This window comes from Pristiophorus japonicus, chromosome 14, assembly GCF_044704955.1.
Source record: "Pristiophorus japonicus isolate sPriJap1 chromosome 14, sPriJap1.hap1, whole genome shotgun sequence".
NCBI classification, from domain to species: Eukaryota; Metazoa; Chordata; class Chondrichthyes; family Pristiophoridae; genus Pristiophorus; species Pristiophorus japonicus.
The window spans coordinates 71,811,361-71,825,131 of record NC_091990.1 but is presented as its reverse complement, the minus strand read 5'-3'; the positions used below and the strand labels follow the sequence as shown (position 1 = coordinate 71,825,131).

General features: G+C 45.3%; 1 protein-coding gene across 3 annotated transcripts in view; it reads right to left on the bottom strand.

Moving 5' to 3' along the window:
* The window catches only part of LOC139279949 (AP-2 complex subunit alpha-2), a 122,965-nt gene that overhangs the window by 99,908 nt on the left and 9,286 nt on the right, over nt 1-13,771 (bottom strand). For all 3 annotated transcript variants that reach the window (XM_070899296.1, XM_070899297.1, XM_070899298.1), the window contains exon 2: nt 12,773-12,841. In XM_070899296.1, the coding sequence (XP_070755397.1) occupies nt 12,773-12,841 (69 nt within the window). The remainder of the gene's footprint in view (nt 1-12,772; nt 12,842-13,771) is intronic.

Here is a 13,771-nt window from a genome sequence, read left to right as displayed (position 1 = left end):
ATCCAACCCCTACCCTGTCATTAAACCTGCTGACAAGGGTGGCACTGTTGTTGTTTGTCGAACCAACCTCTGCCTTGCAGAGGCTGATCGCCAACTCTCTGACACCTCCTCCTACCTCCCTCTGGACCATGACCGAACATCAAGCCACCATTTCCCAGACCATCACTGACCTCATCTCCTCTGGAGATCTTCCCTCCACAGCCACCAGTCTCATAGTTCGCCAACCCCGCACAGCCCGCTTCTACTTCCTTCCCAAGATCCACAAACAGAGCTGCCTCGGTCGACCCATCGTTTCAGCCTGCTCTTGCCCCACAGAAGTTATTTCTTCCTATCTCGACTCTATTTTTTTCTCCCCTTGTCCACTCTCTCCCACCTACATTCGCGCCTCCTCTGACGCCCTCCGTCACTAACAGTTTCCACTTTCCTGGCCCCAACCGTCTCCTTTTCACCATGGACGTGTAATCCTTTACACTTCCATCTCCCACTAGGATGGCCTGAGGGCACTCCGCTTCTTCCTCGAGCAGAGGCCCAACCAGTCCCCATCCATCACCACCCTCCTCCGCCTGGCTGAACTTGTTCTCACATTGAACAACTTCTCCTTTAACTCCACTCACTTTCTCCAAATTAAAGGTGTTGCTTTTGGAACTCGCATGGGTCCTAGCTATGCTGCCTTTTCGTGGGATATGTGGAACATTCTTTGTTCCACTCCTACTCGGGTCCCCGCCCTCACCTCTTTTGATGACTGTACATTAATGACTATATCGGTGCCATTTCCTGCTCTCGCCCTGAACTAGAAAATTTCATTCACTTTGCATCCAATTTCCACCCTTCCACCCTTCCCTCACCTTCCGACTCTTCCCTTCCCTTCCCTTCCTCATCTTCTCTGTCTCCATCTCTGGGGATAGGCTTTCAACCAGTATCCACTATAAGCCCACTGACTCCCACAGCTCCCTGGACTACACTTCCTCCCACCCCGCATCCTGTAAGGATTCCATTCCTTTCTCTCAGTTTCTCCGTCTGCATCGCATCTACTCCGATGACGTCACCTTTCATGCTAATGCCTCGGACATGTCTTCCTTTTTCCTCAACCGAGGATTCCCCTCCGCCGTGGTTATCATGGCCCTCGTCTGTTCTATTTCCCGCACCTCTGCTTTCACCCCTTCCCGTCCCTCTCAGGACCACGACACGGTTCCCCTTGTCCGCGCCTTTCACCCCACCAGCTTCCACGTTCAATGGATCATCCTCCGCCGTTTCCACCACCTCCGGCGTGATCCCACCACCAATCACATCTTCCCCTCCCCTCCCAGCATTCCGATGGGATCACTCCCTCTGTGACACCCTGGTCCATTCCGCAGTCACCCCTAAATATTCCTGGATATATTTAAGAGTGGTAACTTGGCGCCGTTGATTAATACAGCTGAAAATAACAAAAAAAAAGACTGAGCAGAGACCAAGGATTTCAGGAGCGGGACAGAGAGCGAGGCCCACACTCACCAGCAGTGGCAAGGGGAAAAAAAACACAAGGAATGACATCATAGGATAGCTGGTAACGGATTGTTTGGAAAGGTCACTTTGCTGTTCTATGCTATTCAGATTCGGGGCCAGTGAGTATCACTGTTTCTTTTCCTGTTTGTCTTTTAGTCTTTAACTAAGGGCAGAGGGGTATACTAAAAACTTTAGTTAATTAATCTAATAAATGGAGACATGGCAGGGCAGCTCAGTCCCGTGGAATGCACATCCTGTGCCATGTGGGAAGTCCTGGACGCTTCCCGGGACCTGGACGACCATGTGTGAAGGAAGTGTCGTCAGCTAAGGCAGCTCGAGCTCCGGGTCTTGGAGCCTGAACGGCGGCTGGAGTCACTGCAGTGCATCCACAACGCTGAAAACTTCGTGGATAGACCGTTTCTGGAGGTGGTCACCCTGTAGCTTAAGAGTGTGCAGGCAGAGAGGGAATGGGTGACTGCTAGACAGAAGAGGACGACCAAGCAGATAGTGCAGGAATCCTGAGTGCATCTCGTTCTCCAATCAATATTCAGTTCTGAATACTGGTTCCTCTCAGAAGTGCAGCCAAAGCCAAGTCCATAGCACCACAGGTGGCTCAGCCGCATGAGCGGGGGGAGGAAGAAAGCTATAGTGGTATAGTGGTAGGGGATTCAATAATTCAATAGTTCGGAGACCAGAGAGGCATTTCTGCAGCTGCAGACATGTTGCCTCCAAGGTGCCAGGGTCAAGAATGTCTCTGAGCGGCTACAGGACATTGAGGGAGGAGGGTGAACAGCTAACGGTCGTGGTCCATATCAATACCAATGACATAGGTAGAAAGAGATGAGGTCCTGCAAGCAGAGTTTAGGGAGCTAGGGGACAGATTAAAAAGCAGGACCTCAAAGGTAATCTCCGGATTACTCCCGGTGCGACGTGCTAGTGAGTACTGAAATAGGAGGATAGAGCAGACAGATGAGGCGGGAGAGCGTTAGATTCCTGGGACATTGGGACCAGTTCTGGGGGAGGTGGGACCTGCACAAGCCGGACAGGTTGCACCTCAACGGAGCCAAATTGGGGAGACGCACTCGCACTCGCACTCACATTCGAGGCCGGGGGGGGGGGGGGGGGGAGGGGAAAATGTCGGCTCAGCCCGTGCTGCAGCCGCAGCCTTCAGAGCATGCACGCCCACCGCCAATCAGGCAAGGAGAGGCGGCTTCAGCAGCGAGGAGCGGGTGTCAAATCACAGCACCAGCCAGTGTGTAAAATCTCCAGGGCAAGGCTGTCAAGATTTGTCATCCAAAATGCATCACACGTACGTTTAAAACATGGAGCCACAATTTTTTTTCAATGGATGCCACCCACGCTGGGACTGATGCCGGACCGAAAGAGTCCCGGACTGGAGAGGTACAACCTGTACTTCAACGCAAGGAGTCTAGGGAATAAGGCCGAACTGAGAGGACAGATAAACACTTGGGAGTATGATATTATAGCTATTACTGAGACATGGCTGAAAGGGCAGGTATGGCAGCTCAACATTCCTGGTTACAGGGTTTTCAGATGAGATCGAGAGGGGGATAAAAAAAGGAGGGGGGTTCATAGCATTGATTAAAGGAACAATTGCACCTGTGAGGAGGGATGATATGTTGGAAGGATCATCAAATGAGGCATATGGGTTGAATTGAAGAAGAAACATGTGGCAATCACACTGCTGGGAGTGTACTATAGATCCCCAATCAGTCAGAGGGAGATAGAAGAGCAAATATGTCAGCACATTGCTGAGAAGTGCAAAAACTATAAGGTAGTAATATTAGGGGATTTCAACTATCCTAATATTAACTGGGATAGAATTAGTGTGAAAGGCATAGAAGGTGCAGAATTCCTAAAATGCATTCAGGAGAACCTTTTTAGCCAGTTTGTAACAAGCCCAACAAGGGAGGGGGCGATTCTGGACTTAGTTTTAGGGAATGAAGCTGGGCAGGTGGAAAGGGTATCAGTGGGAGAGCATTTTGGTTCTAGTGATCATAATTCAGTTAGATTTAGGGTCGTTATAGAAAAGGACAAAGATAGACCAGAAATAAAAGTTCTCAATTGGGGAAAAGCCAATTTTACTAAGCTGAGATGAGATTTGGCCAAAGTGGACTGGAAACAGCTACTTGAAGGTAAATCAGTGTCAGAGCAGTGGGAGGCATTCAAAGAGGAGATCCTGAGGGTTCAGAGCAAGTATGTTCCCTTAAAGAAAAAGGATGGGACTAACAAATCTAAAACCCCCTGGATGTCAAGGGGCATATAGGGTAGGATAAAGAAAAAAAGGGAGGCTTATGACAGATACCGAGGGCTCAATCCTGCAGAAACACTAGAGGAGTTAGAAAGTGCAGAGGTGAAAATAAAAAAGGAAATTAGGAAAGCAAAGAGAGTGCATGAAAAACATTTGGCAAGTAAAATCAAGAAAAACATAAAGATGTTTTATAAATACATTAAGAGCAAGAGGATAACTAAAGAAAGAGTAGGGCCTATTAGGGACCATAAAAGTAATCTGTGTATGAAGGCAGAAGACGTCGGTATGGTCTTAATCTAACTCCTTTATCATTCAAAAATCTGTCTATCTCCACCTTAAATATATTCAATGACCCAGCCTCCACAGCTCTTTAGGATAGAGAATTCCAAAGATTCACGACCCTCTAAAAGAAGAAATTTCTCCTCATATCCGTTTTAAATGGGTGACCTCTTATTTTGAAACTCTGCCCCCTAGTTCTAGATTACCCCACGAGGGGAAGCATCCACTCTGCATCTACCCTGTTACGCCCCCTCATAATCTTTTACGTTTTAATAAGATCACCTCTCATTCTCCTAAGGTCCAATGAATATAGGCCCAACCTGCTCAAGACAACCCTTACATCCCAGGAATCAACCTAGTGAACCTTCTCTCAACTGCCTCCAATGCAAGTATATCCCTCCTTAAATAAGGAGACCAAAACTGTACGCAGTACTCCAGGTGTGGTTTCACCAATGCCCTGTACAGCTGTAGCAAGACTTCCCTACTTTTATACTTCATCCTCATTGCAATAAAGGACAACAGTCCATTTGCCTTCCTAATTACTTGCTGTACCTACATGCTAACTTTTTGTATTTCAAGTACAAGGACCCCCAGATCCTTCTGCACCACAGCATTTTGTAATCTCGCTCCATTTAAATAATAATTTGCTTTTTTATATTTCCTACCAAAGTGGATAACCTCACATTTTCCCAATTGTACTCCATCTGCCAAATTTTTGCCCACTCACTTAGCAGATTCTTTGTGCCCTCTTCACAACTTGCTTTCCCACCTATCTTTGTATCAGCAGCAAATTTGGCTTTATTACACTCGGTCCCTTCATTCAAGTTATTAATATAGATTATAAATAGTTGAGAGCCCAGCAATGATCCCTGTGGCATCCCACTAGTTACAGTTTGCCAACCTGAAAATGGCCCATTTATCCTGACTCTGTTTTCTGTTATTTAGCCAATCCATGCTAATATATTACCCCCCAACTCCGTGAGCTCTTATCTTGTGCAGTACCTTTTATGTGGCATCTTATCAAATGCCTTCTGGAAATCCAAATACACCACATCCACTGGTTCCCCTTTATCCATCCTGCTTGTTATATCCTCAAAGAACTTTAGCAAATTTGTCAAATATGATTTCCCTTTCATAAAACCATACTGACTCTGTTTGACTATATTATGATTTTCTAAATGTCCTGCTACTACTTCTTGAATAATGGACTCCACCATTTTCCCAATGACAGATGTTAGGCTAACTGGTCTATAGTTTCCTGCTTTCTGTCTCCCTCCTTTCTTAAATAGGGGCGTTATATTTGCGGTTTTCCGATCCGCTGGGACCGCTCCAGAATCCAGGGAATTTTGGTAGATTACAACCAATGCATCCACTATCTCTATCCACTTCTTTTAAGACCCTAGGATGCAGGCCACCAGGTCCAAGGGACTTATCCACCTTTAGTCCCATTACTTTGCCTAGTACTTTTTCCTCTAGTGATAGCGATTGTTTTAAGTTCCTCCTTCCTATAGCCTATTATTCCCTATTATTGGGATACTTTGAGAGTCTTCTACCTTGAAGACCAATACAAAATATTTGTTCAAAGTCTCTGCCATTTCCCTGTTTCCCATTATTAATTCCCCAGTCTCATCCTCTTAAGGGACCAACGTTTACTTTAGCTACTCTCTTCCTTTTTATATACCTGCAGAAGTTCTTACTGTCTGTGTTTATATTTCTTGCTGGATTACTCTCACTTTTCATGCTTCTTTCTCTATTATTTTTTTTAGTCGTCCTTTGCTGGTTTCCAAAAATGTCCCAATCCTCTGGCCTACTACTAATCTTCGCAACATTGTATGCCTTCGTTTTCAATTTGATACCATCCTTAACTTCCTTAGTTAGCCACAGATGGTTCATCTTTCTTTCTCTCTGGACTATATCTTTGCTGAGAGTTATGAAATATCTCCTTAAATGTCTGCCACTGCTTATCTACCGTCTTACACTTTAATCTATTTTCCCAGTCCACTTTAGATACTCTGGTAATGGTTGATGGGTGTTTTTGTGACTGGAAGGCTGTTTCCAGTCAGGTTCCGCAGGGCTCAGTACTATGTCCCTAGCTTTTTGTGGTATATATCAACGATATAGACTTGACTGTAGGGAGTATCATTAAGAAGTTTGCAGATGATACAAAAATTGGCCGTGTGGTTGATAATGAAGAAGAAAGCTGTAGACTGCAGGAAGATATCAATCAACACTAGGTGGGCAGAACAGTGTCAAATGGAACTCAATCCAGAGAAGTGTGAGGTAATGCATTTGAGGAGGGCTAACAAGGCAAGGAAATACACATTAAATGGTAGGATACTGAGAAATGGAGAGGAACAAAGGGACCTTAGAGTGCAGGTCCACAGATCCCTGAAGGTAGCAGGCCAGGTAGATAAGGTGGTTAAGAAAGCATACGGAATAGCTATCTTTATTAGCTGAGGCATAGAATAAAAGTGCAGGGAGGTAATGCTTGAACTGTATAAAACACTAGATAGGCCACAGCTAGAGAACTGCATGCAGTTCTGGTCACCACATTACTGGAAAGATGTGATTGCACTAGAGATGGTACAGAGGAGATTTACGAGGATGTCGAAACATAGAAAATAGGTGCAGGAGTAGACCATTCAGCCCTTCGAGCATGCACCACCATTCAATGGGTTCATGGCTGAACATGCAACTTCAGTACCCCATTCCTACTTTCTCGCCATACCCCTTGATCCCCATGTTGCCTGGACTGGAGAATTTTAGCTATGAGAAAAGATTGGATAGGTTGGGTTTGTTTTCTTTGGAACAGAGGAGGCTGAGGTGAGACCTTATTGAGCTGTATAAAGTTATGAGATGCCGAAATAGAAAGGGCCCATTTCCCTTAGCAGAGGGGTGAACAACCAGGAGGCATAGATTTAAAGTAATTGGTAGGAGGTTTAGAGGGGATTTAAGGGGACATTTTTTCACCCAGAGGGTGATGAGGGTCTGGAACTCACTGCCTAAAAGGGTGGTAGAGGCAGAAACCCTCACCACAATTAAAAAGTACTTGGATGTGCACTTGAAGTGCCGCAACCTACAAGGTTACAGACCAAGAGCTGGAAAGCGGGAATTCGGCTGAATAGCTTTTTGTGGGCTGGCATGGATTCTATGAACCCATTCACAGCAGTTAGGAAGGGAAACCAACCCATATACGGCATAGCTAGGGGTCCTTAAAGGAAGAAGTGAACTCGTACACCAAGGTAGGGGTCTGGACGACCAATACACAGCACATTCTGAAGAAAAGGCCAGTGTTGGTGGATTACAAGCTGTATGTCTGGGTCATCCCTCCAGCCACTGGACGGTTGCACAGAAGCCAGGACAGCATCCCACAATGCAGGTGCTCCACTGGGCATGTGCAAAAGCAAGCATGATGATGTATGTTAATGGAGACAGTCTTCACAAAAAATTGTTCAGTAATCTTTTTTAATTATTATTAAGACTGTGGTTTGCAGTTGTACATCCGAATACGAAACACCCTGTGTATTTTCCACCTCCTGCAACTTGTACTTGGGTAAGCTGCAGATTTCATGTCAGAATGACAGGGTCTTTCATGCTGCTCCAACACAAGAACTGTAATCTAACTGTGCTGTACTAGCATCAATAGCAACACCTGAGACACCAGCTACAAACAGTGGCTCTACAACACCAACAATACATATCAACTGTTAGAAAACTTCATGTCTGAGTTCAAACAATGTCAGGCTTATGCAGTGAGCAAAATTCACCAGACATCCCCCCCCCACCCCACCGACCCCACAACTCACCACCCCACCCCGCCCCACCCTCCTCCCCGTACCGTGTTTGGGCTCATTCAAAAGGAAATTTCATTTGGGGCTATCTACCAAAAAGTTTGGAACTCTGAAGTGCTTATGGAAGAAACTACGAACTTTAATAGAATTATTAATTTTTACAAGACAAATTCAAGCCTGTGGACGGACCTAGGGAACAAAAGAAGCCCACTTGATTATTGGAACTGTCTGGGTGTGAGGACTGAGTTAACCTGTCTGGAAGAATGAGTATTTGGAAATCTTCCTCCACAAGAGACATTACCATCACAGTATCAACCAGAGATCGCTCCCCATCAACATGGGTCTGGACAAACCATTTTCAGCATATACATCACAAAGAGGCCCAATCCAGCCTGTATGCGAAAGACTAAGCACAAAAGAACATTGCAATTACCAAACTAATATTTCCATCAGGAAACAGTTTTTCGAAGATCAACCCACCCAAGACATATCAACTTTAACGAGCCCGACAAAATATTACAAAGAAAAACCAAGCCCGCCAAAATTATACAAAGGATTGTGAAGAGATTTTGTGGCAAGATTAGAACACTGAAATCGTATAACTGGCCATTGTTTTCAACAGAGAGGAGAGAGAAGTGGGGGAGAGAGGTGGTCGCTACTACCTCATCAAGACAAGGAGAGCCTTTTGGCTAAGATCATGCGTAACTGACCTGACAGGGGAGTAACCACCATGACCCCAAGGTGGTTCTCCCTGGATCAGGAAGGTATATGCTTGCTTTTTTGGAAACAGGAGGTGGGTGGGGTGGCTTGACCCATCCACCTCCACGGAGGTGTGTGGGGGGCCTGACCCATCCACCTCCATGGCACGAACCTGGTATTGCAGTACTTCCAGGAACGGTGCAGTGGCTCTAGGCCTTTTGGTTAAGAGCATTGGCGCAGAGTGATCCTTGATGTGTGCAAGGTGACCTCTGACGTTTGTGATTTGACAAAGAATTGGAACGATTGGCTACGAATTTTAAATTAAAAAAAAAAAAAATAAATAAATAAATCAATCAATCAATCAATCAAATCAAGACAAGGAGAGAAACCAACGTGACAGTTGTAAAACTAACTTCTCCAGCCTCGAAATCTTGATGTCCTGAAGGAAGGAAGAACATCACCATCTACCATTAACGATCAAAAGGATTGGTGAGCATAAGTCCCTGCTGCCCTGGAGTCTAATGTAGCTAGAATTAGGTATTGGGAGGTGGGAGGTATAATTTTACTGCAACCCCCTTTGAATGTGTAGTGTATGGTACTTTATTAGAGTGATTATAAGTTTGACCTTGTACCTTTCCTTGTCTTGTTCTTTATTAGAGTGATTATAAGTTTGACCTTGTACCTTTCCTTGTCTTGTTCTTTATTAGAGTGATTGTAAGTTTGGCCATGTATTTTCTTACTAGAGTAATAAGCCTGTATTACTTTGACTGTAATAAAACCAAAGTTCTTTGCATCAAACCAGTGTCCCTTGCACTTTTGTCACCCCCCAAATAAATCCAGAGTACAGAACCCAGGGGAGGGGCAGCGATTCGAAACCGCTCAAGTTGGTCAGAAGGGAACCTGACCCCCTCAGAGACCACACAGCACACCCCAAACACTCCCCCCCCCCCCCCCCCTCCTCCCCTTACATACACCTGACAACTTTTCCATTGTTCATAATCAGAAATAGTTAAACGTGGCAGCAGATGGGAAGCTTTACTCTGTATCTAACCAGTGCTGTACCTGCCCTGGGAGTGTTTGACGGGACAGTGTAAAGGGAGCTTTACTCTATATCTAACCCGTGCTGTATCTACCCTGGGGGTATTTAACGGACAGTGTTAAGGGAGATTTGCTCTGTATCTGACCTGTGCCATAAATACAAGTCATTAAAAAGGAATCTTGAGAACTACTAAGGAATAGGGATGGATCACTTGCAAATGTCTGAATTGAGCCGAGTTGCATTGTTGAAACAGTGATAGTTAGAATCTGTGTCTGATCTAAGAAAGAGCAGATCAGACTATCTAGATTGGCTGAACTTTGTGATACACTAGTGGGACATAAATAGAGCAAACCATGCAACTCGAGAGCAGCCAAGACCTTCTGAATGAAGAATCATCCAAAGATCGTGCCCTCGCCCGAGGGGAGAAGACTGTGAAATAACAAAGGGCTTATTCTGTTGATTAAACCAATACAATTCTCTATTTATTAACTTGTGAAATAAACACAGCAAACGAATGAACATTTTAAATATGAAAATTCCACAAGTTTCTGCCTCCTCTGTTCTCGGAATTCCATTTTCTAAACCTTGACAATAGCTGGTGTATAACAGGTTGCTATTAGTCAGGTAACATTCTATCATTGAAGATTTAGAGATAGGACGCAACTTTCTAGAATTTAGATTATACAAATATGTTGGGATCCTCACTACACATGTAAACAATGCCGATCTCAGTGCTGGGACCCTCACTACATGTGTAAACAATGCAGATCTCAGTGCTGGGATCCTCACAACATGTGTAAACAATGCAGATCTCAGTGCTGGGATCCTCACTACATGTGTAAACAATGCCGATCTCAGTGCTGGGACCCTCACTACATGTGTAAACAATGCAGATCTCAGTGCTGGGATCCTCACTACATGTGTAAACAATGCAGATCTCAGTGCTGGGATCCTCACTACATGTGTAAACAATGCAGATCTCAGTGCTGGGACCCTCACTACACATGTAAACAATGCAGATCTCAGTGCTGGGACCCTCTACATGTGTAAACAATGCAGATCTCAGTGCTGTGATCCTCACTACACGTGTAAACAATGCAGATCTCAGTGCTGGGACCCTCTACATGCGTAAACAATGCAGATCTCAGTGCTGGGACCCTCACTACACGTGTAAACAATGCAGATCTCAGTGCTGGGACCCTCACTACACGTGTAAACAATGCAGATCTGAGTGCTGGGACCCTCACTACACGTGTAAACAATGCAGATCTCAGTGCTGGGACCCTCTCCACGTGTAAACAATGCAGATCTCAGTGCTGGGACCCTCTACATGTGTAAACAATGCAGATCTCCGTGCTGGGACCCTCACTACACGTGCAAACAATGCAGATCTCAGTGCTGGGACCCTCTACATGTGTAAACAATGGAGATCTCAGTGCTGGGATCCTCTACATGTGTAAACAATGCAGATCTCAGTGCTGGGACCCTCACTACACGTGTAAACAATGCAGATCTCAGTGCTGGGACCCTCTACATGTGTAAACAATGGAGATCTCAGTGCTGGGATCCTCACTACATGTGTAAACAATGCAAATCTCAGTGCTGGGATCCTCACTACATGTGTAAACAATGCAGATCTCAGTGCTGGGATCCTCTACACGTTTAAACGAGCAGATCTCAGTGCTGGGTTCCTCACTACATGTGTAAACAATGCAGATCTCAGTGCTGGGATCCTCACTACATGTGTAAACAATGCAGATCTCAGTGCTGGGATCCTCACTATATGTGTAAACAATGCAGATGTCAGTGCTGGGATCCTCTACACGTGTAAGCAATGCAGATCTCAGTGCTGGGACCCTCTACATGTGTAAACAATGCAGATCTCAGTGCTGGGATCCTCTACATGTGTAAACAATGCAGATCTCAGTGCTGGGATCCTCTACATGTGTAAACAATGCAGATCTCAGTGCTGGGATCCTCACTACATGTGTAAACAATGCAGATCTCAGTACTGGGACCCTCTCCACGTGTAAACAATGCAGATCCCAGTGCTGGGATCCTCACTACATGTGTAAACAATGCAGATCTCAGTGCTGGGATCCTCACTACATGTGTAAACAATGCAGATCTCAGTGCTGGGATCCTCACTATATGTGGAAACAATGCAGATCTCAGTGCTGGGATCCTCACTATATGTGTAAACAATGCAGAATTCAGTGCTGGGTTCCTCACTACACGTGTAAACAATGCAGATCTCAGTGCTGGGACCCTCACTATATGTGTAAACAATGCAGATCTCAGTGCTGGGATCCTCACTACACGTGAAAACAATGCAGACCTCAGTGCTGGGATGCTCTACACATTTAAACGAGCAGATCTCAGTGCTGGGTTCCTCACTACATGTGTAAACAATGCAGATCTCAGTGCTGGGATCCTCACTATATGTGGAAACAATGCAGATCTCAGTGCTGGGATCCTCACTATATGTGTAAACAATGCAGATCTCAGTGCTGGGTTCCTCACTACATGTGTAAACAATGCAGATCTCAGTGCTGGGACCCTCACTACACGTGTAAACAATGCAGATCTCAGTGCTGGGTTCCTCACTACATGTGTAAACAATGCAGACCTCAGTGCTGGGATGCTCTACACGTTTAAACGAGCAGATCTCAGTGCTGGGTTCCTCACTACACGTGTAAACAATGCAGATCTCAGTGCTGGGACCCTCACTACATGTGTAAACAATGCAGATCTCAGTGCTGGGACCCTCACTACACGTGTAAACAATGCAGATCTTAGTTTTGGATCCTCACTACACGTGTGGTGGGATTCTCTCACTACACGTGTAAAGTGAGTTATTTTCCCCAAATTGTTCTCAGGACACATGCGATGCTGGCACGGTTGTACGTATCGTCCATCGCTAAATGCACATGACATCATTAAGAAATGAGTGGCGATATTTTTTGGTCTATTACAATCTGTAAAGCCACTACAGAGGGTATTGAGAGGCAGCCATGCGGCATAGGTCTGGAACCATTGGTGGATCAGTCTGACGAGAGGCAACTGGTTCCCTCCCCAATGACTTTTTGGAGAATCTGGCAGCTTTCTTCCTGGTACTGACACACAAGTTTGAACTCTCGACCTCAGAGTTGCTCATCCAGCACCATAATCACTCTGCTACTATACCCTGTGGGCTAGGATCCTTGCCTTTAAACTTGGAGCGGATGTTTGCCAGTTCTTTGTTGATTCGCTTTATTTCTGCTTCTTTGCTTTTGCCTGCAACGAGGAATACAAGGAGAAATATTTAATGCACAGCAAAACGTGAAAACATCAGTTTTATGAATCGTATGTCATGACAGATCAGCAGGAGGAGAGATGAAACATAGACATAGAAACATAGAAAATAGGTGCAGGAGCACGCCATTCAGCCCTTCTAGCCTGCACCGCCATTCAATGAGTTCATGGCTGAACATGAAACTTCAGTACCCCCTTCCTGCTTTCTCGCCATAACCCTTGATTCCCCCGAGTAGTAAGGACTTCATCTAACTCCCTTTTGAATATATTTAGTGAATTGGCCTCAACTACTTTCTGTGGTAGAGAATTCCACAGGTTCACCACTCTCTGGGTGAAGAAGTTTCTCCTCATCTCGGTCCTAAATGGCTTACCCCTTATCCTCAGACTGTGACCCCTGGTTCTGGACTTCCCCAACATTGGGAACATTCTTTCTGCATCTAACCTGTCTAAACCCGTCAGAATTTTAAACGTTTCTATGAGGTCCCCTCTCATTCTTCTGAACTCCAGTGAATACAAGCCCAGTTGATCCTATCTTTCTTGATAGGTCAGTCCCGCCATCCCGGGAATCAGTCTGGTGAACCTTCGCTGCACTCCCTCAATAGCAAGAATGTCCTTCCTCAAGTTAGGAGACCAAAACTGTACACAATACTCCAGGTGTGGCCTCACCAAGGCCCTGTACAACTGTAGCAACACCTCCCTGCCCCTGTATTCAAATCCCCTCGCTATGAAGGCCAACATGCCATTTGCTCTCTTAACCGCCTGCTGTACCTGCATGCTAACCTTCAATGACTGATGTACCATGACACCCAGGTCTCGTTGCACCTTCCCTTTTCCTAATCTGTCACCATTCAGATAATAGTCTGTCTCTCTGTTTTTACCACCAAAGTGGATAACCTCACATTTATCCACATT